The following is a 12,185-nucleotide window of genomic DNA, read 5'->3' as shown; positions in this document are numbered from 1 at the left end:
AGGTCCCTTTTCCCTTTTTTCTCGTGCCTGTCAAATCTGTTTGGTTCATGGCTCCTGCATGGAGCTGGGGCCCTGCTCATCTGTCCTGGCTTTTTTCCTGACCATTTGCTAGGTCATCTAACCACACCCACAGCTCAGCCCCTGGTAAAGTGCAGCACATTTTGTTTGCTTCTCTCCCTGGTCTCGTCTTTCCAGCTGGATACATGGCAAACTACTCAGGGCAGGGACTGTGACCTGCTGTGCTCACACATTAGTGGTTTGTAAACTTTTTTGACAACCCACTCATGCCTGAGACATTTGAGACTCCAGACTCAGGATAACTAGGTATAGAACTGAGACAGATCGTCCTTACTATGTGGGCTCTGCATTTTTTAATTGTTTGATTTTACTTTTTATTTTTATTTACTTATTTTTTTTAAAGATTTTATTTATTCATGAGAGACACAGAGCAGCAGAGACATAGGCTGAGGGAGAAGCAGCCTCTCTGTGGGGAGCCTGATGTGGGACTCAATCCCAGGACCCCAGGATCACGACCTGAGCCAAAGGCAGACGCTCAATCACTGAGCCACCCAGGCACCCTCTTGGTTGATTTTAAAGAAAACATCATGACCACTTAAGCTGATTTATCACTGGAACTTTGAAGAACCCTCTTCTCAATTCCTTCTGGGGCTGGGCAGGGCTTTAGACTCTGTAACAGCCATTCCAAGGGTGGATTTATACTGAGCAGCCTGCAGGCTCATCAAAACTTGATCCCATAAAGGTCCCAAGAAGAGAAGAAACTTTGTATTGGTAAATTGGTTGGAGGCTGGGCCTGGCCAACAGTAGGGGTTCACGCTTTAGTGGCAGCCACGGAACATGCGTCCCCTCACTGCTCCAAGGAGCCTTCACCATTGATACCTTTTCAGAGATGAGGAAGCAAAAGTGAGGAGCAAGAGGACTTGCCTCAGGTTGAAGCCAGGCTCAGAACTCACTCTTTTTGCTTCTAATGTCACCCCTAATGCTGATAATTCATAGCCAAAAGTTGTTTCTCCAGGGATGTTTTACTTGCTGCCCTCTCCTCTCACCTCCCCAAGCACCAAAAAGATCCTTAGAGTGAATAGTGTTGTCGTCGTCATCTTCTACTACTACTACTACTACTACTACTACTACTACTACTACTACTACTTCTCCTCCTCCTCCTCCTCCTCCTCCTCCTCCTCCTTCTCCTTCTTTTCGGTTAAACAAAGATTTTATTGCTTGAGTGCATAGACAAATTTATGCAACCAGGGCAGAGGCTGTGGGTGACTCAAATTTCCAACTTGGGGGAGGGAATTCACTTGGTCTTAGGAATATTGAGCCAACCAGTAAATATGTCCCTGGGTCAGACTGAGTCAGAATTTTAGCATCCTGTCCTTTCTGTTCCTCTCAAGATGGTTTCAAACAGCAACAGCTTTCTTAAGTAAATGGTAGAGCTCCTCAGGAAGATCAGGGTGAGTCCTTTGGGCTTCAGAGTTTTCCAGGTTTGATTTGCCTGACACAGAAGGCACTTGGCCAAGGCCCTGTGGACCTCTCAGAATCACACTGGTTCCTGAGGGAGTCAGGCCGTTCTCGACCAGTGTGTCTATCTGCTCGTTCTTGCCCTTGGATGTCAGCCTCAACTGGGTGGGGAGGCTGGGTGGCAAGATGGGGCTGACTGGGACAGGCCCTTCTCAGGGACTGGCCACACAGCCTGTGGCAGTGGTGGTGGTAGTGGCGGTCCGGCAGCAGAAGAGAGCAGTCTGTATGTTAGTGTGTTGCGTTGGGAAAATGAACTAACTGTTGACACCGCCTCTGTGTGAACCTCTGGAAGAACTAGATGTGGAGCAAGACCTGTAACCATTTCCAACACCATTTATACCTGAAATACTGTGTAGAGTCTGGAAAGGCTTGGCCTGTGATTTCAAGTATGGGTAGGGCAGGCTGCCTTTTTTTTTTTTTCCTTTCTTTTTAAAACCATGCAGTGCTCTTTGTGCTTAAGACAAAAAGTATTTGCCCTGCATCTGCCCTTAGTTCAGTATTGCAGGTTTCTATCATGGTTGAAAGCTGTCTTTAGACAGACTGTGAATGATTGAAATACTTCTGCATCACGTCTGTGAATGGCTCACATGAATTCTAGGGAGTGCTGGCAAGTGTGGCTGCAGAGCCGGCTTCTTGGCTTCTTGGCTTCTGATCCCAGCTCCTCCGTTCTCCTGTGGGGCCAGTCATTGACATCTCTGGGCCTGCACCCTCCCCTCTATGACATGGGGACAGAGGGTTGGCGGGAAGGTGAAGTTATGCTGACTTGCGTACATAAAAGTGTTTGGCTCCATAGAGCTTCTGACTGCTAACTGAAGAGGGCTGATACTTTTTTGGTTATGAATCAGTGCATTTGGTTAATTTTACTCCTTCTTGGGGGATCCCTGGGTGGCTCAGTGGTTGGCGCCTGCCTTCTGCCCAGGGTGTGATCCTGGAGTCCCGGGATCGAGTCCCACATCAGGCTCCCTGTGTGGAGTCTGCTCTTCCCTCTGCCTGTGTCTCTGCCTCTTTCTCTCTCTCATTCTCTCTCTCTCTCTCATGAATAAATCTTCAAAAAAATTTTTTTTACTCCTCTTTGTATCTGGGCTGTTTGCAGACTTTGCAGGGCTCCTTGATTGTTTGGCCCTAGAGCTCTTTTTTTTTCTTACTTTCATTCTTTTTTTTTTTTTTTTCCTTTATACACTCCTTTCAGGTCTAGGGGTAATGACATTCAGCAACTAGGGCTATGCTTTATCAAGAACTTCCTGTGCACCAAACCTCTCCCTTTTCCTTAGATAGTCCTCTCTGGTTGGTATGGCTTCCCTTCCCTTTCTGCACACGGGGACATGAGGCTCAGGGATTCTAAGTAAGTGCTTTGCTGGAGGTCACAGCTGGTTCTTGGTGGATCTGAATTTACTCCACGCCCATCTAGAGGCCACATTTAACCCACGTAGGCCTTTTCCCTCTAAAACTGCATACCTGTTTGAGTGTATTCACAAAGAGATTGGGCTGGTGTGGAGTGACAAGGTGGCCTCTGTATTTGGGCGGATGTCACTTTACCCTGTCCCTCAGTTACCGGGTCTACAGAATGGGGTGAGACTTGCTGTAGAGATTGTTATAGAGATAGAGTGAGACAGGATGTGTAAAGCACACGAAAGCCAATGGAAATTGGTGTCCACATTCTGGGACGTTGAACTTGGGACTTGTCATCTTTGGCCTTGGCATATAGCTCACTAGACCATGGTCAGCAGATAAGTAGACCTTACGGGTCATTCCTTACTCATTCTTGTTAAAATGCAACATGCCTCAGCATCTTTCTCAGCCCACGGCTTTTGGTAGATTGTCTATTAAATTGGAGACTTTGACATCCAGGTGCTAGATTTGAAGCTTCTAGTGGCTTGATGCCATGGTAAGTCACAGCTGAGTGCCTGCAACAGTGTATGCTTAGATGGTGAGTCAGTCAAAAAGTGAGTCTGTTTTCTCAGTTTTAGGTAGGTAGAAGTCATTTTAGTATTTTAGTGGAGCCATTTTAAGTCAAGGCAAACAGCGATGGGATCTAATCTGGCACATCCAGATGCATGGAAACTACCCCACCCACCACCTTCTTGATGAACCCCAATTCACAGCCTGTGTATTTTGAGGAAATAAATGTGCTTTTCTATTTTTTAGAAGCCTCTATAGGCTCCCTGGATGAGAGAGTAATTGCTTGCCAGATAAACCAGTAACACCCCCCATTGGCAGCTAGTGTCAATTTAATTCATTTAGCAATTAATTGCTTTCCACTCAAGATATTGCTTCTGGGGATCCCTGGGTGGCGCAGCGGTTTGGCGCCTGCCTTTGGCCCAGGGCGCGATCCTGGAGACCCGGGATCGAATCCCACATCGGGCTCCCGGTGCATGGAGCCTGCTTCTCCCTCTGCCTCTGTCTCTGCCTCTCTCTCTTTCTCTCTCTGTGACTATCATAAATAAATAAAAATTTAAAAAAATATATTGCTTCTGTTATTTGGAATGGTTATTTAAACCTTGGGTTAACTATTCCTTTGTCATGTCTTGCCAATTAGATGGTCTTCCCTTAAGGGAGTCCAGAAAGCCTCTTCTATAACGGGCAATAAGAAAATACTGGTTCTTCTTTTTGGCAGAGGGGTAAGGGTGCACATGCACGTTCACACACACACACACACACACACACACACAACACAGGCTGTTTCAGAAGCTAGACTCTTTGGTGCCAACTTGCTGGACTCTCTTGAACTCTTCTGCTTGGGTGTTTGGAATGTGGGTCACCAGGTGTGACTGAGCTTTTGTGGCTACAGCCCATGGGACAAATGAGTTACCCAATGATAGTGAGGCTGCTCAAGGAACAAATATTTATGTAACAACTTGCAGTGATGGCTTCATACAAAGATGTTAAAGAATTTTTTTTATGTTTCTGCTTTTAAGAAAATGAAACCACATTTGCAACAACGTAGATGGACCTGGAGTGTGTTAGCTAAGTGAAATAAATCAGGCTGAGAAAGACAAATACCATCTGATTAAACTCAATGTGGAATGTGAGAAATAAAACTAGTGAATAAACAGAATCAGACCTGTGAATACAGAGAACACACTGATGGTTGCCAGGGGTTGGGGTGGGGGGCGGATGGATTAAATGGGTGAAGGGGAGGGGGAGACATCAGGCTTCCTGTTATGGGATAAGGAAGTCACGAGAGTGAAAGGCAGAGCACAGGGAGCACAGTCAAGGATACTGTAATAGTTTGTGTGGTGGCAGGTGGCAGCTGCACTTGGGGTGAGCACAGCCTATAGAGAAGCTGAATCCTATGTTGTACACCTGAAACCAAGGTAACATTGTGTCAACTATACTTCAACAAAAAAGAGATATATGCATATATAAAGAAACAGTTTTAATTATCTCCTGTAAAAATTTTTAACCTTTCCTCCTTTCTGAAACCATTTAAAGGGCTAACAAAAATACATTAAGATACCATGAGATGAAAGGAAATGGGCTTGAAATTTTAGTTGGGAGTGGGCATATGAGATGAAGCCAGTGGGTTGGATGAATGCTAGAGTTGGCTATTGCTCTGGCTCTGAGCTTCCCAGTGGCCCCTGCAATAATGGGTAGAAGTTGACATTGTCCAGAAGCCAGAAAGTATACCTCTTACTCAGGAGAAGCACAGGAAGCACAGGGTGCTGGGATGCTGGTCCTCAGTGACCTCCCCACCCCCAGCAGTGGGGAAGGCCGTAGTCCTCACGCAGAGCTATACTACCCCTTTAGTTGGCAGTGCTTCTGGAAATATATTTCCTTCTGAAAAGGAAATATATTCCATGCACAATCCTCAAAAATGACTTAAAACACTTAATTACTAAACAGCTTTTTTGTACTCAGAAGGGTTTTGTAATATCAGAATTGGTCAGGCCCAGAGTTATCCCTTGTTTCTTTGTCCCAGGAATATGAAGACAAGGCTGGACGACCTAGCAAGCCACCCTCTCCAAAGCAGAATGTGAGGAAGAATCTTGATTTTGAGCCGCTATCTACCACCGCACTCATCCTGGAAGACAGACCAGCGTGAGTCTTAGAGTCTCTCGAATTTTTGCTCTAGTAGATAAGTACGATATGCTGATTGCCTTTATGTTAGAAAAGAGCTAGAGTCACCAGAAGGAGGAAGAGTAAGCCCTAGTACATACTTAAAATGCTTAGTTCCTCTTTGTTCCTAATGTTAACATGAGTTCTATAATAATAAAGAACTGATTTGCAAAACTATCCTGTAACGCAGAAGTATTGACCAAGGTTTTCCATTCAGGTGGTTTTTCATTTTAGTTTAGCATTTAAAAATACTTAGGTAGCCACCATAAACTACGGGCTGGCTTGTAACTGCAGGAAACCTGGGGAAGTGTCCTGCAAAGCGGGTGTTGCTGGAGCATCTCAGCATCATAGGACAGTTCCTGGACTGGTCTGTCAGTTGTTTGGGGATCAGTGGCACATAGGCTGAGTGATTGTACCAGGCCCACTTCTCTCTGTGCCTCTAGTTCCCATCCGTGGACAAGGTGAATTCTGATGACTGGCTTATAGATCATGTTTGGAGGCATCAGTGAGGTAAAGGGACAACTCCACTGTACCAGCCACAGCTGGTCTCTTTTTAAAATAGAACATTGTGTTTGGGTAGAAAGATCGCACAGCTCTTTGAAAAGACAGAGAAAGAGAGATTGTAAAACAGTGGTCCCTTAGGTCCCTGCCCACCCTGAAATGTAAAACTGACGAAATCTAAAGAAGAAATGGGTTTTCCTTTGTTTTTTAAAGATTTTATTTATTTATTGAATGAGGGAGGGAGAGAGAGAATCCCAAGCAGACCTGTGCCAATCATGGAGCATGATGTGGGGCTTAATCTTAGGATCCCAAGATCACAACCCTGAACCAAAATCAAGAGTTGCCTGTGAAGCGCTGGGAAGTGGTCCTGATGGGCTCTTTCTGAGCCACCCAGAAATGGTTCTTCTGATATTAACTCTTTTCCTTAGAAATTGTGGACATGTGGTAGATGAGGAGAGAGTCCCTACAGGGCAGGATTAGAAAGATGAGTAGGGACTCAGAAAGAGCCCATCAGGACCACTTCCTAGCGCTGTCAGAAACATGGCCTGTGGAAGAAGGTGCCACAGCCTCTGGCAGAAAGGCAGGGAGTCAGGGCGGGCAGTCGGGAATATGCAAGAATGCAGGCTGCTCTGTGTGAGGAGCACAGTAGTGGGACCTTGCTGCCACCCAGTTGACAAGAGTCAGCAGATTCACCAGCACATTTCTGAGAGAGCCTATACATTTTAATTTTTAAAATTTATTTATTTATTTATTCATGAGAGACAGAGAGAGGCACAGACACAGGCAAAGGGAGAAGCCGGATCCTCAAAGGGAGCCTGATGTGGGACTCGATCCCAGGACCCCAGAACTACTCCCTGAGCCAAAGGCAGATGCTCAACCACTGAGCCACCCGGGCGTCCCTACATTTTAGTTTTTTACACAGGATTCGAAGTTTTTACACCCATTTGGATTCTCAGAACTGTGATACACATTGGAATGTAAAAGAAATAGATGAGGGCAGCCCAAGTGGCTCAGCGGTTTAGCGCCGCCTTCAGCCTGGGGTGTGATCCTGGAGACCCGGGATCGAGTCCCACGTTGGGCTCCCTGCATGGAACCTGCTTCTCTCTCTGCCTGTCTCTCTCTCTGTGTGTGTCTCTCATGAATAAATAAATAAAATCTTTAAAATAATAAAAAAAAAGAAATAGATGACCCAATAGCTCCTATGAAGCTCGCACCCTTGAGAAACTGGTCCGGGAGCGCATTTGGCTGTATGTGCCACACTTGCCGTTATGGTCCCTCCTTCACAGGAACTGTGACAACTGTCAGTGTGTTGCAGTCAGCTCATAGTTGCTCTGGAGACTGGGGCAAAAAATATCAGAAGAATAAGCATTTAGGGGAACTATGGGCAGTTGTTCCTTTCTTTCTACTAATCTTTGTACTTCAGATTTTTCTTATAATGAGCTTGTTTACTTCCGTAAGTAAATATTTTTAGTTTATGAAATTGCTGTGTCTTGGTCATCTTAACAGATACAGTTTTTTGGATCTTGAATTTTTCTTTTTTCTTTTAGTGAATAATTTTTCAAGTTTTGTTTTTCAAACACCTTTATTTGATATTTATAATGGTGAAAATCCTGTATTTTCTATTAAGAAATCTCCCAGCGAAGCCTGCTGAAGAAGCCCAGAAACACAGGCAGCAGTATGAAGAGATGGTGGTTCAGGCCAAAAAACGAGGTAATGGAATTTGCACATGTTGGTTATGTAAGACTGCACAGGGTTTCATATCTTTCTGGAGATATTCTTTTTACCTTTTGGAGCCCTAGATCCTGAACTTTGGTGAATGCCTTAATATTTTGAAATTTACAATTTTCCATCAAAAGTGTGTGTTTCTCCTGTCCATTTCTGTAGCTTTCTTCAAGGCAGTAACACTTTGATTTTACAGAAGAAAAGAGATCCTATTAAAAAAGAAAAAAGAGACCCCCGTAGGACAGAAGTGCTGGCCTGGAGAAAGCTTTGGCTTGTGGTGATGAGCAAACTTCCTCCCTCTCTGGGCTCCACTTTCCTGATTTACAAGAAGATGTGATTGGATTTGATAAAAATCCCATGCAGGACTTGAAAACCCTAAGATGGCAGCATGCTTATAATGCATACGTAACAAACACAAGGTGGCCTATCTGCACAGCGAACATTAATTCAGCCATAAACAGGAAAGACATTTGGATACCTGCCACAGTGTGGACAAACCTTGAGGACATTTGCTTAGTGAAATAAACTCACTAAAGGACACATACTGTACGATTTTATGTACAGGAAGCTTCAGAACAGTCGATTCTGGATGGAAAGTAGAGTGGTGGCTGCCAGGGATTGCGGGAGGGAAGGACAGAAGGGAGAGTTAGTGTGGAGCTTCAATCTGAAAAGGTGAGAAAGTTTTGGAGGTGGATGGTGCTGACAGCTGCATAACCATGTGAACGTACTTAATGCCTCCAATTATACACCTAAAATGGTGAAAATGCTACATTTTGTGTTGGGTGTTTTACCACAGTAAAAAAACAAAACAAAAAACCCAAAACCAAACCACATATGTTTAGGTTAAGATGCATGGTATTTCTCAGAGTTGCTCCCTACACACTATGAATTGTGCCTAGGCTGCTAGAGGCGAGGCTAGAGGTTCTGTTGGAAAGGGGATCAGCAGTGGGCCTGGGGGGTGTCTCGTTCTCTGGCAGTGTTCTGGTTTTTGATTGGAGGGGGACTTTCATGGGTTTCTGTCTTGTGAGAGTTGAACTGTGTTCTTACTAGTGTCTTCTCCTGTGTGTGCGTTCTGCTTTGAAAGGTTACCAAGGGGTGGGTAAGGCCTGAGCATTCTCAACTTGATGAGGCCTGAAACAGGTCTTGGGAGGGAAGCTTCATGGCCCTGCTTTGGGGCTGTTTTGTTGGTGGTTTCACCTGCTTGACTGAGCAAAGTCCCCTGGCAGGAGAGTGGTGGGTGCCAGTTAACAGGTGCTGTCTCCTTTGCTTGCCCCGTGGTTTGCAGAACTGAAGGAGGCCCAGCGGAGAAGAAGGCAACTGGAGGAGCGGTGCCGCCTGGAGGAGAGTATTGGCAACGCCGTCCTCACCTGGAACAACGAGATTTTGCCTAACTGGGAAACAATGTAAGCTGTGCTGGCGGGCACTACTAGGTGCCTCCTCTAGAACCTGTCGCCCCCGGCAGAGTAACTGTAGCTTCTATCACAGCCTTTGGTGATTTTACCTCCTACTTTTATGTGGCGTGGGGTCTCCCTCCCTACCTCGGCTCAGCCTTGCTGTTCCTTGCCTAGGACCGTGACAGCCCCCATCTGACCCCTAAATTATCTTCTCAGTAGCCCAAGGGATCTTGTGAAGCCCAGGTCTGTGTCCCTCCCAGTGTAGAATGTCCATGACTTCCTGTTACTCTGTATGCAGTGTGAATTCCTTTGCTTAGCTGATGGGATCTTTTGTGAGATAACCTGCCCATTCCTCTCTCAGCTCACCTTCCAGCTCTCCTTCCTCGATGAGCCCTCTTCTTAGGGAGTCACAGGACCTTTGCATGTTCCATCCCCTCTCCTTAGAGTGCTCTTGTCCTGTAATGCCTCATCCAGCTAACTCTTCATTCTTTAAAGCTCAGACTTCCTTGGGGAAGACTTTCCTGTCCAGGTGACTGTAGAAGACCCCTGAGTACACTGCATCCATCTGCTCAAGCATCTGTTGTCCTCTGAGGATGAGGACCAGGTCTTTGATGACAGCCTCCAGTGGCCAGTATCCAGCATAGTCTGGCAGCTGTTGTCATCTTAACACCCAAGGGACAGCTATAGATCTTTTCTTCCTGTACATTCAGAATGGGCTTGTGGATGGGAGTCCCAGTGGCTCCTTTTGGGCCTCAGCCTGTTAGCAGGCACTGCTGGGGAACTTGGATGCGAGTTTCCCTTCAGCTTTTGTCCCTTCCACTTGAACCGTATGTCAGGATATTGGGCACTTGCTTCTGGCACTTGCCTGGGTGTTACTCTCATTATGGGGGTCAGACAGCTCTGTTGAGGATCTCCACCAGGAAAACAAGCTATTCCCAGAACCTGCTTTTCTAGGCAGTGTCTTTAATAGGCTGGACACAGGAAATACTTTTTCTCAAATGAGACTCAGTAACAAAGTTGAGGTGCTCAGAACCTGTGGGCCATCTCCCTATGTGGCTGCAGAACTGCCCCCCCCCAGTCCATCCTATCCTGACCGACGGTCGAAGTGATGTAGATATATGCACTTACACAGCAGCTGTTGTTTAGTGCACCTGCTGGGTGCCAGGCGCTGTGCTTGGTGTCTTTGTGCTCTGTTCCACTTGATCTTCAAAACAGCCCTTCAAGGGGAGGCTTTCAGCATCTTGAGGTCAGAGAGGATGTTAATGGGTCAGAGGAGAAGTAATTTGCTCTGGATTCTACCGGTAAGGGTGGACTCAGGATGCAGACCTGGTTTCTGTAGCACTAGCCTGTGCTCTTCTTCTTATGCTGTGTTGAGAAGCACCAGGGGAGCCATGGCACCTTTACCTCTGTCTGTGTGTTGGCTGTGTATGTCCATGGTAGCAGCAGACCTCAACAACTTTGTGCAGTTCGGAATGTTTTAAGTTAGCAGAGTCTCCTCTGCCATCAGAGTTTGGCAGCTCACTATCTGCATGACTGGCCTGTGTGCAGTGGTGAGGCAGCCGCTGCTGGGCTCTGGGGGCTCACCTCCACCGTGGCTCTGCAACAGTGCTCCCCTGGCACTCGCACACCATGCCCAGTTGTTTGCCATTCCTGTAGCAGGCTAGGCTGTTTCTTCTGCTCAGAAAGCCCTTCCCATCCTTTACCTGCTTAAACTGCTGATGGTCATTCAGAACTCAGCTCCAGAACAGTGTCCCGACCTGTTTGGGCTGTGGCACCCTCCCTGCTCATGCAGGGACCTTGGCATACCTGTCACAGCCATTGCCCCGTGGAAGCTAGTCGTTAGTCTCCCAGCCTCCGAAACACTGAACTGCAGTTCGCTGAGGGTGGGGGCTGTACATGTGACTGTATGTCTCTTACTCTTTTGGTCTGGGTTAGGCATACAGACGATGTATCTTGATTGAGAACAAACTCATAAATTCCTGTTGCCGTTTTTGTCCAGGTGGTGCTCTAGAAAAGTTCGAGATTTATGGTGGCAGGGAATCCCTCCCAGTGTGAGAGGCAAAGTCTGGAGCTTAGCCATTGGCAACGAATTAAACATCACCCATGGTGAGTAACTTGCATGACCCTAGGCTTGGGGAATCATACCCTCTCCCCCTGCTACTTTCCACCCCTATCCCTGTGGCTTCTCCTGCCCCCTTTGCCCCATTAGGAAAAAGGGCAGCCATTGCCATGAAGCCATGTCTCTTGAGAGGCCTAGCAACTATGTCCTCCAGGAGGGAGAGACAGTGGGGAGGCTAGGGTTGCTCATAGATGCTTCAGTTACATCGTGGTTCAGAGGAAACACCTGCCTTCTTCCTGCTACCTGTCCTCTTCCCTGAATAGGCAGGGTGGCACATATAGATTCCAAAGCATCAGTAGGCTGGGTCATGTCAGGATCTCTTCTCCAAGTACTGTGGAAAGCAAGCCTTGACAGGGACATGACAGTGGAAGGGAGGTGGGTGTTTCTTTCTCTGGAAGTGTCCTATTTGGGGTACTGTTGGCTTTTTTTGCAGCATTTAACTCCAGGTGGCTTATATATAAGCACCTTAGAGGGATGGCTACATGTCAGGCCTGGGGTCCCTGAGTTCTGGTAGCTTATGTCCAGAGGGAGAATGAGATGTGCACTCAGCTTTCCTTGGGCCATTTGTCCCGCTGGATGCCCCATGCAGTGTTTATGCTCCAGCAGCTGCACACATGGGCTCGCTTCCCACTCCGTGCCTGGCTTCCTGCAAGGCTGCACCCCCGGAGATGGGTGCCAGGAGCTCAGACATGTACCATCAGGTGCTTCATAAATGGTGGCTGCTGCTTCTCCCTTTGCTCCCTGGCGGCAGGCTCAACTGCCAAGATACAAGCCTCTTCCTCGTTTTTGTTAGTGCTCAGCAAGTGCTTGTCACCCCATGGAAGGCACTCGAGTGGAAAACAGGTGGATTTATATCT

General features: G+C 46.8%; 1 protein-coding gene across 5 annotated transcripts in view; it reads left to right on the top strand.

Moving 5' to 3' along the window:
- Positions 1-12,185, top strand: part of TBC1D14 (TBC1 domain family member 14) — a 107,960-nt gene that overhangs the window by 70,936 nt on the left and 24,839 nt on the right. For all 5 annotated transcript variants that reach the window (XM_055326292.1, XM_055326293.1, XM_055326295.1 and 2 more), the window contains 4 exons: positions 5,456-5,574; positions 7,721-7,803; positions 9,101-9,218; positions 11,209-11,315. In XM_055326292.1, the coding sequence (XP_055182267.1) occupies positions 5,456-5,574; positions 7,721-7,803; positions 9,101-9,218; positions 11,209-11,315 (427 nt within the window). The remainder of the gene's footprint in view (positions 1-5,455; positions 5,575-7,720; positions 7,804-9,100; positions 9,219-11,208; positions 11,316-12,185) is intronic.

This window comes from Nyctereutes procyonoides, unplaced genomic scaffold (genome assembly GCF_905146905.1).
Source record: "Nyctereutes procyonoides isolate TBG_1078 unplaced genomic scaffold, NYPRO_anot_genome, whole genome shotgun sequence".
NCBI classification, from domain to species: domain Eukaryota; kingdom Metazoa; phylum Chordata; class Mammalia; order Carnivora; family Canidae; genus Nyctereutes; species Nyctereutes procyonoides.
This window is presented reverse-complemented; position numbering and strand designations above follow the sequence as displayed.